General features: G+C 36.9%; 1 protein-coding gene across 40 annotated transcripts in view; it reads left to right on the top strand.

Annotated features, from left to right (window-relative positions):
* The window catches only part of tspoap1 (TSPO associated protein 1), a 258,828-nt gene that overhangs the window by 106,128 nt on the left and 132,400 nt on the right, over nt 1–20,300 (top strand). For all 40 annotated transcript variants that reach the window (XM_073951847.1, XM_073951852.1, XM_073951845.1 and 37 more), the window contains 3 exons: nt 11,589–11,696; nt 15,101–15,229; nt 19,640–19,807. In XM_073951847.1, the coding sequence (XP_073807948.1) occupies nt 11,589–11,696; nt 15,101–15,229; nt 19,640–19,807 (405 nt within the window). The remainder of the gene's footprint in view (nt 1–11,588; nt 11,697–15,100; nt 15,230–19,639; nt 19,808–20,300) is intronic.

Below are 20,300 nucleotides of genomic sequence, written 5' to 3'. Positions count from 1 at the left end.
TTGATGTTTTTTCTTTCATAGTGAACCCACAGTTGTACATGAAAATAAATGTTTACAATGTCAATATAACTACTCTTGCCTATATATTGTTGAATATAATCTGATAATGGCAAATGTCTGATTTTACCAGTGAATAAATTTGTCTAATATGACAGATTGCGAGCATATATCTCAAACATAATAATTCAACATCAGAATTATTATAAGTAGAATAGAATTATTTATAGAAACCAGTAGACCTACACATGATATTATTATCGATGTTGTGCCATATGTTTGTTTTTACCATACCTTTATTTTACATCAACAGAATCGTGAGAGAATCGTCATCTTTATTTTAAGCAAAAAAATCACGATTCTCATTTAATCCAGAATCGTGCAGCTCTACTCCACAGTTCAACAAAGCGACTTTTAGTGACATTTTTGCAGAAATAATTTAATGTATAAGAAATAATGTAATGTTTCCTCTAGGATTTTTTCCAGCTGTGCCGAACACACATTAGCATTAGCAGAACAACCCTTCACAGTTCATGAAATACACCACGGTTGTCTGTGAAAAGGGTAATAATCATATAAGCATGATTTGACAGCGTGTTTACTCCTATAGTATACACATTGTGTGCATAATCAGACATTTTATGCTGTCCGTAACTGTACTTTTGAGCCTGCGGGTCAGTTTAGGAACAGGATCTAATATTGGCCACATTTATAAGAGCAGTGTGAACAGCCATGCAAAAAAAAGTTGATCTGAGAAAAAAATCAGATTTGAGTGCAACCCTGCCGATGGTACGCCACCCTACCCGCTCTGAGCTGTTATCGAACCGGCGATCTTCCGCATGGGAGTCGGTTGCTCTACAAAAGGAGGCTAGAGACCATGACCTCTAGCATCTGTCGCTAGAGCACCTTTAGAGGTCAGAGGAGTGAGGTTTACCTGCACAGCACTTACTAGCTGGCCTCCGTTACACTCACTCCCCTAAACCTCACTCTCATCCGGGTCACGGCACCAATGTAACCCCGCCAGTCCTACGCCACCCAACCTGCTCCGAGCTGGTATCGAATCGCAATCTTCCGCATGGGAGTCGGTTGCTCTACCAAGGAGGCTAGAGACCATGACCTCTAGCATCTGTCGCTAGAGCAACTTTAGAGGTCAGAGGAGCGAGGTTTACCTGCAGAGCACTTACTAGCTGGCCACCGTTACACTCACTCCCCTAAACCTCACTCTCATCCGGATCACGGCACCAATGTAACCCCGCCAGTCCAACACCACCTAACCTGCTCCAAGCTGGTATCGAACCAACGATCTTCCGTATGGGAGTCGGTTGCTCTACCAAGGAGGCTAAAGACCATGGCCTCTAACGTCTGTCAATAGAGCACCTTTAGAGGAGAGAGGAGTGAGGTTTACCTGCACAGCACTTACTAGCTGGCCTCCGTTAAATGAGCACTAAACCTCGCAGTGTGAACCTAGCCTTAGTTTTCACTTTTGCACGTTAGAATTTTACGCTCAATGTCAATTTTTGGATTTACGCCTTTATTTTTCTATCCGTGACTGCGATGCTTTAGGCGGGAATTTGATCCCATACAAATTAAACATGCAACTATTGTAACACATTGACATGTAACCATATAACATGTTGACTTTTGAACGTTGAATATTTTGTAATTATGCAAATTCTAACGTTGTTTTTTTTTAATGAACTCAACAAATCTTATTTTACAGTGTGCATAAATGCAACGAGCCATGACGATAATGTTCAGGTGTATTTTCCATTCGTTTCCGTTCAAGGTCAGTTGGTTCTCCTACAAAACAGCCACGATTATGAGCTCAGACTGACTCTTTTCTCTCTCTCTCTGTCTGATAAATTGACTTCCTGTGGAGTTCTTGGCTGAAACGGCTCAGTTGGTTAAATGTGGGTCTTTGTGTTGTTTTTTTTGTGGAGAATCAGCGTGCGGTCAGGGGTCTGTGTGTCTGTCCTGTCTGCCAGCGTCTCCACCTGCGCCTCATGTTTCTGTGTGTGTGTGTTTCAGAGTATTGCCCTATGCTGTCGTTCAAGAGTTGAACTCACACTGAATAGTGCAATACAGTCATAAATGAAGAGTTCAAATGCTTTGTCTTTTAATTTCGCATTTTTTCTGACACTGTGAGTGTGTGTGGATTGAGTAGTCGTACTTTATGGTGATGAATCCGTTCTTTTCATTACATTTAAAATGAAAAAATAGACATAAGCATAGGAAAAAGCTCAATTTAGAAGAACAATTCAGACGGCACTCTTGATGTGTTTGTGTTTTGGGTGTTTTTTTCCCTTTTTTAAATGCTATCTTCAGAACAACCTGTCAAAATAAGTTTGTAAGTCTGTAGACTAACAGAAAATGTGCTGCAGTTCATTACAAAGTTTCTGTAGTGTAATGTACAACACCACAGACAGTATAGCACTGCAAACTATTACACATGTTCATACAAGTCGCTTTTTCACACTTTTCAAGGCTAAAAGTTGTCAAAAGAACGATCAAACTCCTATTATGCAGTTCAAAACCAGAAATAAATGAGGGAAAAATAAAAACATGAAGCACAAAATAGAGAAAACTGCTCATTTTTCAAATATAATATAATTTTAGTGATGAAAAACTTTTTACGCTTTTAGTTTTTACTTTTAACTACAATAACCCTGATTAGGATGCATAAATATTTTTATTTTCATCTGGTCTGTTGCTTTTGTTTTGTTCTGCACATATTTTCTAAATGCACCCTTTTGTCACACCCGGAGAGACGGATCCAAACGCAAATGCTGTTAACACAAAAGGATTTTATTAACTCTTTAAAACAATGATAAGCCGAGGCTCGTGACTCAAATGAAAATGATGAGATCGCTTGGCGAGAGCGAAAGGTGACACGGCAACAGTGTCCAAATCGGCGGGCGTGAGAGAGGTCAGGCAGGCGAGCATCGATCGGGAGGGATAACGGAGGAAAGTCAAGTTCAGCGTCGGACAGGCAAAGGCGAAAGTAGGTGGCTGGCCGGGGAGAATCCAAAATGAAACAGAAAAAACACAGGCAACCGAGCCAAAACTGGGCAGAAGAGAAAAACAGAATCAGAACATGAAGTAATGCAGGACAATGACAGGAATCAAGATAACGTAGTGAGATAGCCTGAATAATGACAGGACACACTAGCGACCAGAAAGTGGGAAAAGGAGAGCTTAAATAGCAAGGAAATTAATGGAGACCGGTAACAGGTGCAGCAAGCCGTGTGTGTGCGTGTGTGCGTGTGTGTGTGTGTGTGTGTGTGTGTGTGTGTGTGTGTGTGTGTGTGTGTGTGTGTGTGTGTGTGTGTGTGTGTGTGGTGTGTGTGTGTGGTGTGTGTGTGTGAGTGTGTGTGTGTGAGTGTGTGTGTGTGTGTGTGTGTGTGTGTGTGTGTGTGTGTGCGTGCGCACTGATCAGTAATAATGATCAGCTGAGTGCATGCTGCAAGAATGAAAAGCAAGGAGAGAGAGAAATAAAGAGAAAGATCAAGCCAGTGTCCTGACACCTTTGACCTCTTTAACCTACATTAACCTACATTTACTTCAGGCACTGTAACAAAAGTCATTAGTTACTTAAAGCAAGTAAACCAAGCGGCAATATCCTGCTCTCCCTGGTGAAGCTAATATTAAAGTAACTGAAAATACAATTTATCGAAATTCTGCTAGTCCTGGCTCCATAATAAAGCAGATTTCTATTGAGCCCACTGTTAAAAAGTTTAACTTTTTAGTTTTCTAGTTGACTTTTAATTAGTTTTCAGTTTAACTTGAGAAAAGCATAGAACATTTGTTAATCAAATCACTTTTATTGTCACAGCATCATCAGCAGCACGTGTGCTATGAAGAGTGAAAAGCTTAGATGCTGGCTCCAGACAGTGCAAAATACAGTGCAAATACAACAACATACAACAGCATACTCCCAAAAAAAAAAAAAAAAAACAGGACAGTGTAAAATTGGCAATGTTGACAGCGATATGTACAATTAATAGGTGTACACGGGGCCAGAGCAAGCTGAACTGCCGCTCTAGGCAAAGGACGATCAAGCCACCCTCAAACCGAAAGTGAAAATGGAAATGACCAGTTATCATAACAGACATAACAACTTGATGTGTTTGTGTTTTAGGTGTTTGCATTTTTTTTCCCTTTTTTAAATGTCATCTTCAGAACAACCTGTCAAAATAAGTTTGTAAGTCTGTAGACTAACAGAAAATGTGCTGCAGTTCGTTACAAAGTTTCTGTAGTGTAATGTACAACACCACAGACAGTATAGCACTGCAAACTATTACACATGTTCATACAAGTCGCTTTTTCACACTTTTCAAGGCTAAAAGTTGTCAAAAGAACGATCAAACTCCTATTATGCAGTTCAAAACCAGAAATAAATGAGGGAAAAATAAAAACATGAAGCACAAAATAGGGAAAACTACTCATTTTTCAAATATAATATAATTTTAGTGATGAAAAACTTTTTACGCTTCTAGTTTTTACTTTTAACTATAATAACCCTGATTAGGATGCATAAATATTTTTATTTTCATCTGGTCTGTTGCTTTTGTTTTGTTCTGCACATATTTTCTAAATGCACCCTTTTTGCCACACCCGGAGAGACGGATCCAAACGCAAATGCTGTTAACACAAAAGGATTTTATTAACTCTTTAAAACAATGATAAGCCGAGGCTCGTGACTCAAACGAAAATGATGAGATCGCTCGGCGAGAGCGAAAGGTGACACGGCAACAGTGTCCAAATCGGCGGGCGTGAGAGAGGTCAGGCAGGCGAGCATCGATCGGGAGGCAGATGGGATAACGGAGGAAAGTCAAGTTCAGCGTCGGACAGGCAAAGGCGAAAGTAGGTGGCTGGCCGGGGAGAATCCAAAATGAAACAGAAAAAACACAGGCAACCGAGCCAAAACTGGGCAGAAGAGAAAAACAGAATCAGAACATGAAGTAATGCAGGACAATGACGGGAATCAAGATAACGTAGCGAGATAGCCTGAATAATGACAGGACACACTAGCGACCAGAAAGTGGGAAAAGGAGAGCTTAAATAGCAAGGAAATTAATGGAGACCGGTAACAGGTGCAGCAAGCCGTGTGTGTGTGTGTGTGTGTGTGTGTGTGTGTGTGTGTGTGTGTGTGTGTGTGTGTGTGTGTGTGTGTGTGTGTGTGTGTGTGTGTGTGTGTGTGTGTGTGTGTGTGTGTGTGTGTGTGCGCGCACTGATCAGTAATAATGATCAGCTGAGTGCATGCTGCAAGAATGAAAAGCAGGGAGAGAGAGACATAAAGAGAAAGATCAAGCCAGTGTCCTGACACCTTTGACCTCTTTAACCCTACATTACCCTACATTTACTTCAGGCACTGTAAAAAAAGTCATTAGTTACTTAAAGCAAGTAAACCAAGCGGCAATATCCTGCTCTCCCTGGTGAAGCTAATATTGAAGTAACTGAAAATGCAATTTATCGAAATTCTGCTAGTCCTGGCTCCATAATAAAGCAGATTTCTATTGAGCATACTGTTAAAAAGTTTTACCTTTTAGTTTTCTAGTTGACTTTTAATTAGTTTTCAGTTTAACTTGAGAAAAGCATAGAACATTTGTTAATCAAATCACTTTTATTGTCACAGCATCATCAGCAGCACGTGTGCTATGAAGAGTGAAAAGCTTAGATGTTGGCTCCAGACAGTGCAAAATACAGTGCAAATACAACAACATACAACAGCATACTCCCAAAAAAAAAAAAAAAACAGGACAGTGTAAAATTGGCAATGTTGACAGCGATATGTACAATTAATAGGTGTACACGGGGCCAGAGCAAGCTGAACTGCCGCTCTAGGCAAGGGACGATCACGCCACCCTCAAACCGAAAGTGAAAATGGAAATGACCAGTTATCATAACAGACATAACTGAGAATGCGGGTGTCGAGGGACGTGTCACGGACAACGCCCTCTCTATTTTGTCGCCCTAGGTGGTCGCCTAGGTCGCCTCTATGGACGCGCCGGCCCTGGGTGTACACATAGTTGTAGGCAGTATTGTTTTAAGTATAGATTGGTTAAAGTGCAGTGCACGCTACATATTGATGGCGTGCAGTGTGGAGGGGTATGGAAGAGTCTGTGTCTCCTTTTTTGAAAAGAGCACAATCTTATTTGAATTTAAAGTGACCGTCACCAAAACGCCACAATTAGGATAAAATCTTAATGCTGTGTTAACACCATGCGCGGGTATGCTCAGATGAATCTATTCTCGAACAGATGCGTGAACATTTTGAGTTTACTCACTTCATTCGCACGTCAAATTCACTTCACATTCATTCGTGTCATGGGCGGGGCTTCTGTCTGCCCAGTGACTCTGGCTTTGTGTGGATTTTAATAAGGAAATAGCTGTGTTCATGTGCTTTATGAAGGCTGAAAAACAGCGTATATTTGTTCGGTGCCGTGTCTGAGTCCATTAGATGCTTTCAGAGGTGCACCAGCTTTGTGAGATCATCAGTTCTCCAGATACTGTACCTGGATGATGGAAAACTTTCAGCGATGCTTCTGACTGAGCTGAGCCCAGTTTGATAAGCTGGTGTCGACATACAGATTTTCCCCCAGGACACCAACAACAGGCGATCACGCCCCTACAAGAGCAAGCTCCTAATTGGTTCATGTGACGCGAATAGTTCAGATTGAAGTTCACATTTTCCAACTCTTGTGATTCAATCATGCAAAATGCTCAACTGGCGCTGCTTCATTCGTGTGAATAACATCATTCGCGCTGCTTCATTCGTGCGTATCATGCTGCAGGATGTCTGTTCGCGGCTTTGCATTGACTTAACATGTAAATCACTCGCAATTGATGCTTCTTCCACGTCTGGTTTGAGCGCAGCATAAAAGGGACAGTTTCAGAGTTATAAAACATTATCTGAGTGGTGTTTAGAGCTGAAACGTCACACTCACACACTCAGACACGCATTTTGCATTGTGTATAAGGGGTGTAATAGGTCTCCTTTAACATCCAGAATAGAGTTCAGAAAATGTAAGCATCTAGATTTATTGTGTAATGTCAACCATAAAGAGAGAGTGCATGCATAAGAGTCAAACAGCATACGTCTGTCCGTGTGTGTGTGTGTGTGTGTGTGTGTGTGTGTGTGTGTGTGTGTGTGAACGCACCGCAGTCTTCAATTATCTCAGTTTGCATCTCCGCTGATTAGAGAGCATGATGGGAAATCCAGCAGACGGTTTTTACAGTCTCTGGCAGAATCCCCTCACAGCTGCACTCTGTGTTTGTCATTGCAGAAACACTGAGAAAGATTCACCCTGACAAGAGAAGAGATTTCAACAAACACTCTTTATTTTTATCTTTAGAAGCATGAAATGTAAAATTAGAGTTGCGAAAATTAACAGAAAAAAAGGTTATTGTTGTTGTTCTTGTTAAAATTATTAATATTATTACCATAATACAATAAAACACATGTAGAATAGTACCAAAATGACAATAAATTAAATTTACAATAACTCTCAAATACTGTGTTTTTTTGTATTATTATTGGTAATAGCAGTTATGGGAAATTAAAATAATATGAATATAATTATTTGTAAAAAGTTTCATTTGTTGTCGTTACGCTTTTAAAATAATTTTAAAAAAGTAAAATACAACAAAAAAGCATTTAGATTTAATAAACTTTCAAATAGTGAGATGGTTGTCGTTGTCAAAGTCGTCGTTGTCGTACTATTCATTGTTGTAGTCATTGACGTAGTCATAGTCATTGTTGTAGTTGTTGACATTGTCATTGTCGTTGTTGTAGTGGTCATCGTTGACATTGCCGTAGTCCTTGTCATAATCGTTGATGTAGTCGTTGACATTGTCGTAGTCGTCGTTGTCGTAGTATTCATTGTTGTAGTCATTGATGTAGTCATAATCATTGTTGTAGTTGTTGACATTGTCATTTTCGTTGTTGTAGTAGTCATCGTTGACATTGCCGTAGTCCTTGTCATAATCGTTGATGTAGTCGTTGATATTGTCGTAGTCGTCGTTGTCGTAGTAATCATTGTTGTAGTCATAGTCATTGTTGTAGTTGTTGACATTGTCATTTTCGTTGTTGTAGTAGTCATCGTTGACATTGCCGTAGTCAATGTCATAATCGTTGATGTAGTCGTTAACATTGTCGTAGTAGTTTTTGTTGTCGTAGTCGTTTTCCTAGTCATTAACGTAGTCATTATCGTTGTTGTAGTTATTGTTGTAGTCATTGTTGTTGTTTTAGTAGTCATCATTGATGTTGCCGTAGTCATTGTCGTAATTGTTGATGTAGCTGTTGACATTGTCGTAGTTGTTGTTATTGTAGTAGGTTTTGTTAACATAGTCGCTGTCGTAAGCGTCGTTGACATTGCTGTAGTTGTTGTCGTAGTCATTGATGTAGTCGGTAATGTTGTCGTAGTCATTGTCATAGTCATAGTCATAGTAGTAGTAATAGTAATAATGATGGGAAATCAAAATGCAATTAATTTATATTAATTGATTAATATTATTGTTAGAATACTTAAAATGAATTAATAGGAAATCAGTAGTAACTTAAAATCAAAATAAAATTTATAGGAAAAATAAGTTATATATCTTATTATTGTTATAATAATTTCTTTTTAATTATTATTAAAAATTGAAAATTAAAACAAAATGAATAAAAAATTAAGTTACATTTGTGACTGTTATAATAATTTAAAAAGTATATTAATAATGGGAAATCAGTAGTAATGGAAATTCTAAATAAAATTATTAAATTACATTTGTTATTATTGTTACAATAGTGATAATAATATTATTAATAGTAATAGTAATAATAATAATAATACCAATGCATTAAAAATAATTATTATAGTAATAATATTAACAATTATTATGGTTGTTGTTGTTGTTGTTAAATTCTCAAGTTTTTATATATCATTATTTTAAATACAAACCAAAACATCAGGTAAATAATTTTTGAGTTTGTTATTTAACTCACCACGGAACGAATCCAGTTGAGATAAGGAATACTGGCGGAGGCATTCACTTATTCCACAACAGATCAATTTACCAGAAAACATTTAGAAATATGATGATGGTGAGAATAAACTCCTGCATGTCAGACCAGGAGATATGAATGAGGAATAATGTATGCGATCGCTGTAAAAATGAATGACATGCAGCTAATGAGCATTTTCCTTCTCTTTTGTGTTTTGAATGACCTGATTATCTGTCTAATTGAATGATGCACATTTTATTAATCATGGTCTTAATGGTGTTGAGAATTAAATTAGCATTGCATTTACATTTTCTTGACATTAAGCTTGAATTGTATTAGATAGATTGTGCACAAATATCGTTCATTTTCTTTTCGGCTTGGTCCTTTTATTAAGCTAGGGTTGCCACAGAGGAATGAACCACCAACCTATCCAGCGTATGTTTTATGCAGCGGATGCTTTTCCAGCTGCAACCCATCACTGGGAAACATCCATACACACACACGTACACTATGGACAATTTAGCTTACCCAATTCTCCTATAGCGCTTGTGTTTGGATTTGTGGGGGAAACAGGAGCACCAGGAGGAAACCCCAACACGGGGAGAACATGCACCTCCACACTGAAACGCCAACTGACCCAACCGAGGCTCGAACCAGTGACCTTCCTGCTGTAAGGCGATCGTGCTACCCACTGCGCCACCATGCAGCCTATTCTCAATGTTGAATGGACTAAAAGCTAATGATCTTAATAATTTATTGAACATGATTTTTAAAACCATGAACCTTAATTTATTTTTATTTTTATTTAATTTTATTTAGTTTAATTTAATTTAGTTTTTTTTTTTTTTTTTTAATTTTATATTTTATTTAATTTGTTTTTATTTGTTTTTACAGAACAGAAGTAGAAATGCACGACTACGCGCAAAGCAGGTGCTGTGGGTCATGCCCATCTCTCCACACAGAAATATAAACCAGCCTTTAGTGTGTGACACATTGAACATCTCGTATAGGTGTCTGCGCTCCCAAAAAGCGTCTTACGTCTCCAAAAGCAACTGCAAGTTTTATCTTCGTCTTCTGACATGCAACTCATTTATTAGTAGGGATGTAACGGTATCAGAATTTCACGGTACGGTAATACCTCGGTATGAATGGCATGATACGGTATTTATTCAATCATTTACAGGAAAAACAAAACTAATGAAAATACCCCCAAAAAAGTGCCAAAAGTGTCGATGACATACAAATTAGCCATCTATCTGTAAGCTTTGAAACAGGAACTTCAATTTTTCAATTTTAATAACAAACAATTATTAAACCATGTAAAAAATAAAGTTTCAATTTTCAAAGAGCACATGCTCTTTTTAGTCTTGGATATAAAGTGCCCTTCCAAAATGATCAAAAGTGCCCCCGCGACGCGACACACCCTCCGTCCCGCCCTTCAGTAGGCGACAACAACAACAACACCCCCCCCCCTCTTTTTAGAGAGAAACCGAAATGCTTCCACACATCCGATTTAAAACCAGCTTTAGGTTCGATCATTTCCAGCTCTTTTTCATTCCCGCTACTAGCAGCACACTCCATTTCCACATTACTGGATCTGTAGTAACAACAGACCACAAAGGATGATGGCCACGCCTAGGCTGATGGGAATTGTAGTTTCCACTATCTCTCATTCGCTTCATTCGCCTGAGCAAACTTTTCTCAGGAGACCTATAGTTTTATCGAGTCATGCGACTACGTTAATATTGTAAAAAATTGCTATTGCAGTATGACGGTATTTACAATACCGTTACATCCCTATTTATTAGAGAAGAAAACAAGGCCACAATGGCAAATCCCAACACATGAAGTAAAGTTTATTTATAAACTAATTTCGAGAGGATCACGTGCTTATGATTGATCACGGCTGGTCCCGCATTGTGCGATTTATGATTCGCCAATCAGACGATTCCTAAGCCACTATAAATACCCTGAGTTCCATATCACAGAAATCTTCATTTTGCCGAATCCCCCCTTCCACCCCTACTCCTCCTTTCCTAGATGCGTGGCATGGTGGCCCAGTGGTTAGCACTGTTGCCTCACAGCAAGAATGTCTCTGGTTCTAGTCCTTACCAAGCCAGCCGACATTTCTGTGCGGAGTTTGCACATTCTCCCCGTGCTCACATGGGTTTCCCCCGGGTTCCCCGGTTTCCTCTCACCGTCCAAAAACGCGCAACTTAAGTTAATTGACTAATCCAAATCAGCACCATAGACATGCTCCTATTAAGTAGTTATCTCTTAAGAGCGATCACTATCTGTTCATTAGCTACTACAGCAGGGTAAGTCTCCAAATCTACCTGAGCTCAAACTCCCCACTCGCCTTGCAAACAGGAGGGAGCCCCGGGCTCGAAGATCTTTTGAGCTCAGGCCTCTCTCCTGGGACGACATTCCAAGCACGCTTCATAATCAATCATCAGCTAAGTGTGAACTCTTGAAACTAAATTTTTTTTATATTCAGTAGCAGTTTATCAGGATGTGATGATTTCGTTCTCTTTGACTCGAGTTTAATTCACACCATTGGATGGTGCGTGGCTAATGTGTGTTGTGTTTGTGTGTTGTGCAGAACGGCCGGGATTATGGCTATCTGGTGCGGCAGAACTCGGAGCTGCTGCGAGCGCTGGAGGAGATGGAGAAATCCTGCGCCGCTCTGAGAGAAGAGAACCGCGTACTGGTGAGCGTCTTCAGCATACATTACAAGATCTTGCTCTTGTATGACTGGAGTTTTATAGTACACATGAAATCAAAACTAACTATATAGTTAGAGATTTTGTTATCTCATATTGCTGTATTTGTGTTGAACAATTGCCTGACATCAAACAGAAATGATATAAAATATGATATATAAAACTAAAAACTCAATTCAACCTCCAGACTAAACCTAAATGTTATTCGGCCCTAAATAGAACCACACAGTTGGCACATTATTTATCATTAAAACAATTAAAAGAAAAGCACATTCTTTCTAAATATCGCCTCTGTGATCATGACCTAGAAATAGAAAAAGGCAGACATAAAAAATCCTGGACTCCTAAGGAAAAGAGAATATGTAAACAGTGTGACACAAACCAAATAGAGGATGAGACACACTTCCTTCTGTTTTGCCCCAAATACACCACGACTAGAGAAATATTTTCCCCCCAATTTGAAACATTAATCAGTTCATTTTTTAATTTAAATGACTCGGAAAAACTTTACCATATACTCGGAGAGGACGGATTGACATTTAGACTAGCTGCAACATACACACACCATGAGAAATGGTTAATGTAAACTCATGTATCTTATTTAAATAATTTTAATTTTTTATTATTATTATTATTATATTTATCAAATGTATTGTTTTTTTTGTTTTTTTTGTGTGTGTGTCATTATATCTTATCTGTATTACTATTAATTTTTAATGGTTTTAATGGTTTCATATTTGAAGTGCTTTGGCAATACTGTACTTAATGTCATGCCAATAAAGCAACTTGGACTTGAACTTGAACTTGGTGAGGAGGAGGAGGAGTCTGTTAGCCTGTAATTACTCTTCCTAAACCCTTTTCTCCATTTTTCTGAATAAAACGCCTACTGTGTTACATTCAACCAGCTCACAGTAGGAAACAAACAAGCCACGCCCACTGTTTTAATATTCGTTTTCATGAGGACTTTAATTTTGGCTTTCACTGATTATGAAAACACAATGCCACATTCATTTCCTTTAAATGTTTGTGCACAGCAGGATGGATATCAGGATTATCATTGATGTTTAACAGCTTGTGACCCAAAAAGGGCACTAATATGAGTGTGCATATGAACTCTGGGTGATAAACAGGGCTTGACATTAACTTTTTTGATCACCAGCCACTGTGGCTAGTAGTTTTCCAACATTACCAGCCACTCGCCATTTTCCCTACCTACAATTTTATTGTTGGGAAAATTTATTTAATACACATAAACATGACTTTGACATGCTAAAATTACTTGATTGTCTCGGTCCAGGAGGGCTGGTGTCCCTTCAGGGTTTAGCTCCAACTTGCCTCAACACACCTGCCTGGGTGTTTCAAGCATACCTAGTATGACCTTGATTAGCTTGTTCAGGTGTGTTTGATTAGTGTTGGAGCTAAAATCTGCAGGACACCGGCCCTCCAGGAACAAGTTTGGTGATCCCTGGTCTAGTCTATTTGAAAGAGAACCGATCACATCAGTTGTGTTTCTAGACACAGTTGCTTCACGCAAGGAAACGGGAGCGCGCACGCGTTTTAAACAGTCACGCATCACCTCGGCTGTTAGCACAAGTGATCATCCTCTCATTCAGTATTTATCTGCTTTCTATTGATCGCGCGAATGCATTTATTTTCGTGTTGTTCCTCAATTCTAAGATCGCCTCTGTATGCTTACTGGACCATCTTTATATTGTCGAACCCTGCTTTTAAGAAATATTATCCAGGAAAATTATTTTCCACCAGCCAAAGTGGCTAGTGGGAGTGTCTCTCTTACCCACCACCTCTGAAATCTACCCGCATTTGGCAGGTTGGCAGGTCTTAATGTCAAGCCCTGGAGATAAAGCATAATATCACCCTTTATTTTAATGTTAGATACTGTGCCTTTGCATCAACCGATATGAAAATTTCTTGTTGCAATATAATTCCTGAAGCTTTTATTATTAAATATGGTATTATTATCACAATATTGACCCAAAAAGAGTTAGTGTATTGCTTTATTGTGTATACACCTTCAGAATAAATAGATGTTTTAAACAAATTCAGTTGCAAAAGGATGATATAGTACAATATGTCAAGACTTTACAATTAAGGGTGCGTTCACATCTGTAGTTCGCTTTATTTGGTCCAGACCAAGGGTAATGAATGATGCATTGTTGCATCTTCTGCCGTCTTTGGGTCGCTTTCACACCACACTGCTGGCTTTGGTCCGAACCAGTTGAAACGAACCAAAATGCAGTCATCTGACAAAATCCACATCTCTCATTGGCCAGATGTTGTTGAACATATTTCCTAAACTGCTCATTGATTGGTCAGAATTCACGTGCGGGAAAATGCCAGTGAACTCCCGCAGGTAAACAAAACCTTTTACTCTGGAGGGACGACTGCGCTGCTGATTGTATCCCTGCTTTAGACAAACTATACATTATGAAAATGAAGCGCGGCTGCGGCTGGAAAACAGTGTTTAATGCATCACTCGTCACTTCAGGAGGAGGCGTGAATTAATTTAGCTAAACTGTGATATGGTCATCTTGCGGAAATATTACCAACGATCCATCAGGTAATGTTTTCCCCTCTCTCTCTCTCTGTTGGTAAAGTGTTGTCAACAAATATTTTCCTCCATATCCCATAATGCACAGTGCATCAGCCTACGGCAGCTGGATTAGTCCAAAAGGCGCAGTACTTTTTTTGGACCTGTTTTAGTACGGATCATATTCTCACCACAAACAAACCGCTCCAGGGTTCGTTTGAAATACAGCAATCGTACTCAAGTGCACACCAAAAATGGACCAAATAAGCGTACCGAGACCTGCTTTAAGAGGTGGTCTTGGTACGGTTATTTGGTCCGCTTTTGGTGCGCACTCGAGTACGATTGCTGCATTCTCACCTGCCCAAACGAACCGCACCAAAAGGGGAAACGAACTCTAGTGCGATTCAATCCAACTAAATAAGGCAGGTGTGAAAGCACCCTAAGTCTCAGTAGTAAACTTTAGTTAAGCAATTCAATAGTGAGAATCTGGCCCATGACGTTGAACATTCAGTTATTATTTATAGACCTTTTGTTCAATAACTCTGTACAGACTCTATCTAACATCAGTCAGTTTAACTAAAGTCAATACAATGAAATCAGTAAAACATGTTTTATCTGAGGTGATGCTAATTTCTTTGTCAATGTTTAAAATTGCATTAAAAGTCCTAAATGTTTAATTAAATGAAATTATTTTAAGCTAACTTTAAGATATATCTGCATATGTCTAGTCAGCTCATATGGTGAATGCACATTCGTCATACATGAGCATCAACAAACAGTGTATGGTCATTTCCAGTGTGTTAGATTGTGATGTTTTCCGTCATGTGTGTTTGTTTGGTTCAGAGAAAGAGCAGTTCTCCAGAGACGGAGGAGAAGGTGAAGAGGCTGAGGAAGAAAAACGCTGAACTCGCCATCATCGCCAAACGACTGGAGGACAGAGCGCGGAAACTCCAGGAGGCGAACCTCAAAGTGGTGTGTATATTAGGCCCCAAGTACACTAATACGGTTTATTTTTTAAACGCACAACTTGACTATGGTTACACCATTCGTCCACATTACGCCGGAGTTTTCGATCCCTGAAAACTGAGCATTTTGAAAACGCTGAAGAGGCCATTTAATTTTAAAACACTGCTACTCTGTGTCAGTGTTGATGGGGGAAAGGTCAGTGTATGTTTGGGCATTGGATTTTCATTTTAGAAACGGATATTGTAAAATGAAAAACGGGCCGTTTTTAGATTTTGGTCTTTGAACTTTGAAACGAAAATCAAAAAACGGCTCGTTTTTCTTTTTAATGGTGAAAAACGAAAAACCAAAATTAAAAAATTTGATTTTCATTTTTTTATTTTGAATAACAAAAAATAAAATCACCAAAAAACAAAAAGGAATAAAGGCTTGTTTTTTAATACTCTCAAACCAGATAGGCCGACTCATTCATGGTGACACAATGCTGCCACACACAGGCTAGCCTATTTATTCCACTTAATAATGTTATCCTTGTCCTCATTTGTAAGTCGCTTTAGATAAAAGCGTCTGCTAAATGTAAATTTATATATATATATATATATATATATATATATATATATATATATATATATATATATATATATATATATATATATATATATATATATATATATATTTTATATATATATATATATATATATAATACACACACACACACACACACACACACACACACACACACACACACACACACACACACACACATATATATATATATATATATATATATATATATATATATATATATATATATATATATATATATGTATGTATGTATATATATGTCTATATATATATATATATATATATATATATATATATATATATATATATATATATATATATATATATATGTATATATATATATATATATATATATATATATATATATATATATATATATATATATATATATATATATATATATATATATATATAAATAAAAGGTATTTTCTTGTGATAACAGGATTTTGTTAAGACATATTTGTCTTGTTAAAGCCTGATATATGATTTATATATATACATATATATATATATATATATATATATATATATATATATATATATATATATATATATATATATATATATATATATATGTATGTGTATATATGTATATATATATATATATATATATATATATATTTATATATATATATATATATGTATATATATCTGTATGTATATATATATGTGTGTGTGTGTGTGTGTATATAATAAAATGTATATATATATATATATATATATATATATATATATATATATATATATATATATATATATATGTATGTATTATTTTTTTAACATAGCAGCATTTTAAATGGAACAACATATTTGACGATATATGCATTATTTGCATTGCTTTACTTAACATTCATTTATTCATTTTCTTGTCTTTCATTCTTGTCAATCATTAATTTTCTTGCCTTTATTAATCGGGGGTCCCCACAGCGCAATGAACCGTCAACTTATCCAGCAAGTTTTTATGCAGCGGATGCCATTCCAGCCGCAACCCATTCACACACACACACTCATACACTACGGAAAATTTAGCCTACCCAATTCACCTGTACCACATGTCTTGGGACTGTGGGGGAAACCAGAGCACCCGGAGGAAATGGGAGAAATCCACCATCTGACACTTTTCCAACGGATCAACCAGAAGTCAAGTTATTATTTGTTGCTCTTACAACTGAGATCAACGACAAGACTTTTGTCAAGGTTGTGTACAATAGAGAGCAAGTGACCTGACCTGACCAGCCCATCCAGTGTTTACTAATCAAACACAGAGCTCATTGAACACTGTGTTTTATTGATGTTCTGTGGGAATGTCAGAGTCTTTTCTGTTTGTTGACTTGTGCTGAAGGAGCATGACTAGTTAAATACATCAAACATCTGCTCTATTCTACAGCATCACTGAGTGTTTGATGTAGAGCAGCAATACTGGTTACACAAGACAAGACCAAACTACACACAATACAGTGTGTGTGTGTTTGTTTCTGTGTGTGTTGGTCTTGGTGTGTGCATGTGCGTGTCGGTCTTTCTGTGTATGTCACAAAACCAAACCTGTGTGTATATGCGTGCGTGTTTGTGCATCGGTCTTTCTGTGTATGATACAAAAACAAACCTGTGTGTGTATATATATATGCATGCGTGTTTGTGCGTCGGTCAAAAACAAACCTGTGTGTGTGTGTGTTTCTCTCTATGCATGTGTGTATGTGTCTGTCTGTCTCTTTCTATCAGTCTGTTTGTCTATCTGTGTGTGTCTTTCTGTGTATTTCACAACTACAAACTTTTTATTTCTGTGTGTGTATGTCGGTCTTTCTACGTGTGTCACAAAAACATACTTGTGTGTGTGAGTGTGTGTGTGTGTGTTTCTTTCTTTGTGTGTGTGCGCGCGTCTCAGTCTTTCTGTCTGTGTCACAAAAACAAACGCGTGTGTGTGTGTGTGTGTGTGTGTGTGTGTGTGTGTGTGTGTGTGTGTGTGTGTGTGTGTGTGTGTGTGTGTGTGTGTGTGTGTGTGTGTGTGTGTGTGTGTGTGTGTGTGTGTGTGTGTGTGTGTCTGTGTGTGTGTGTCTGTGTGTGTCTGTCTGTGTGTGTCTGTGTGTGTCTGTCTGTGTGTGTCTGTGTGTGTCTCTGTGTGTCTCTGTGTGTCTCTGTGTGTGTGTTACCCTGTAACTCTAGTACACCTGTATGACCACCTGTCGGGCTTCCAGGGGCTCATGGTTAATGAGCATGACACCTGTTATACACACACACACACACACACACACACACACACGCACACAAAGATGGACAGTTACCCCTTTTATTTTCTGGCGATAACGGTTTCTGTTTTTTAGTGTGTTGTTTAAGTAGTTTAGATGTTAAGATCATTTTGATTTGTAAATTTTATATATATATATATATATATATATATATATATATATATATATATATATATATATATATATATATATATATATATATATATATATATATATATATATATATATATATATATATATATATATTTGTAATAAAAACAACATCCAGCAAAGCTTTATTAGTATTATTGTTATTGTTATTATAATAATAATAATTATTATTATTATTATTATTGTTGTTATTATTATTATTGTTATTGTTATTATTATTATTATTATTATTATTATTATTATTATTGTTATTATTATTAATATTATTATCATTATTATTTATATTATTATTATTATTATTATTATTATTATTATTATTATTATTATTATTGTTATTGTTATTATTATTTATATTATTATTATTATTAATATTATTATCATTAATATTTATATTATTATTATTATTGTTGTTGTTGTTATAATTATTGTTATTGTTATTATTGTTATTATTATTATTATTATTATTATTATTATTATTATTATTATTATTATTATTATTATTATTGATATTATTAATGATAATAATAATAATAATTATTATTATTATAATAAATATAAAAAACTAAAAGCAATGTGTTGTTGCCTGATTTATTTAGCGTTTGTTCACAATATTATTTAGGGTTTGTTCACAAATAAATGAATTAAGAATAGATATTGTTGTTGTTATTAGTAGCAGGATTCAACATAACAATTTTAATGACACTTACATGGTATGATCTGGAGGAAGAAGAAACTGGTCCATATAAACTGTAAAAGTTACTGACAAAGTCCCTGTCAAAGTCTGACAAAGTCCTATAGTCTCTGCTGCTCCTTCAATAGCAAACGGCCGGCGAGTCCGCAGTAGGTTATCGTATCAGTCATCAGACAAATGACAGGAACAAACACCCCGCTAGGCTGGCTATACTGTGGTGTTGTTGTAAATATGAACTTTAACACTTTATTCCCTGCAGCTGAGTCTCCATCTGTCAGTGATCATCATCTGCAGTCCTGATCAGTCCTGTGATTCCCCCGTGCTCTGCTAGTGTCTAACGGGAAAGCGCGTTCATGTTCTACTGGATCTGGTACTACATATTTGGTGATGTACCATGTCGATGTTGATGTGTTCAGGCAAAAGATCCGAACCCAACTCGATTCATTCATTCGACTCTGACTCAACTATTTCGCTAAAGAAGAGCTTCCCATTCAGTTTCCTATAGGAGAAATGAATAATAAACAGAAGACAACGGTCAAACTACTCCCTCTACTAACAAGTGTGTTGATGACTATACATGAAAAGGAGAAAAATATAAGGAGAAAGATTCAGTTTGCAACCTCAATGAGCTGTTTTTACCATCTAATAATCAATGGAAGCAAATGAGAGCAAAAGTCTGGAGCCATAAAGATTTTAATGACTGAAGAATAAGGTGAATAGTGTGCTGATGGTTTGGTTTGTTGTTTTCAGGCCAGCAGTCCGATGGCGGTGCGAGCGGGCGCAGTGGAGCAGTATAAGCGGGCGTTTGCTCGTCAGAGAGCCAGAGATCTGGCACAGCACGCAGACACACTCCTGAGAAAAGATAAGCAGATCTCATCACTGTGCAGACAGCTGGAGACGCACACCGGGCAACACAAGGTAAACACACACTGACTTACAGAAGAAACAACAAACTCTCTACATTTTATATAGCTTGAAAATGTCAGTTTCATCAATGCATCGTGATTCTTTCTCTGGTGATTCTGAATCGATTCCCAAGAATTCTGAATTGATTCTGCATTGATTCTGAATGTAATATTCAAATATAAATTTACATTTGAATTAAATATGGTTAAAAGCTATATTCTTTAATGAAGGAAACAGATTACGAAAAAGATTGATTCATCAATGCATTATGATTCTTTCTCCAGTGATTCTGAATCAATTAATAAAAGTTCTGAATTGATTCTGTATTCAAATTAAACAAAAATGTGAAATATATTAAAGATAAAAAGTACAACAGATTCATCAGTGCACCGTGAAGATATGTGTAAAAATAAATTATTGAAAAAAAATCTTTTTAATGAAATAAGATTAGAAAAAAATTTTTTATTCTTTCTCCAGTGATTCTGAATCAATTCATAAAAGTTCT

This window comes from Danio rerio, chromosome 5 (genome assembly GCF_049306965.1).
Source record: "Danio rerio strain Tuebingen ecotype United States chromosome 5, GRCz12tu, whole genome shotgun sequence".
Classification (NCBI taxonomy): domain Eukaryota; kingdom Metazoa; phylum Chordata; class Actinopteri; order Cypriniformes; family Danionidae; genus Danio; species Danio rerio.
This window is presented reverse-complemented; position numbering and strand designations above follow the sequence as displayed.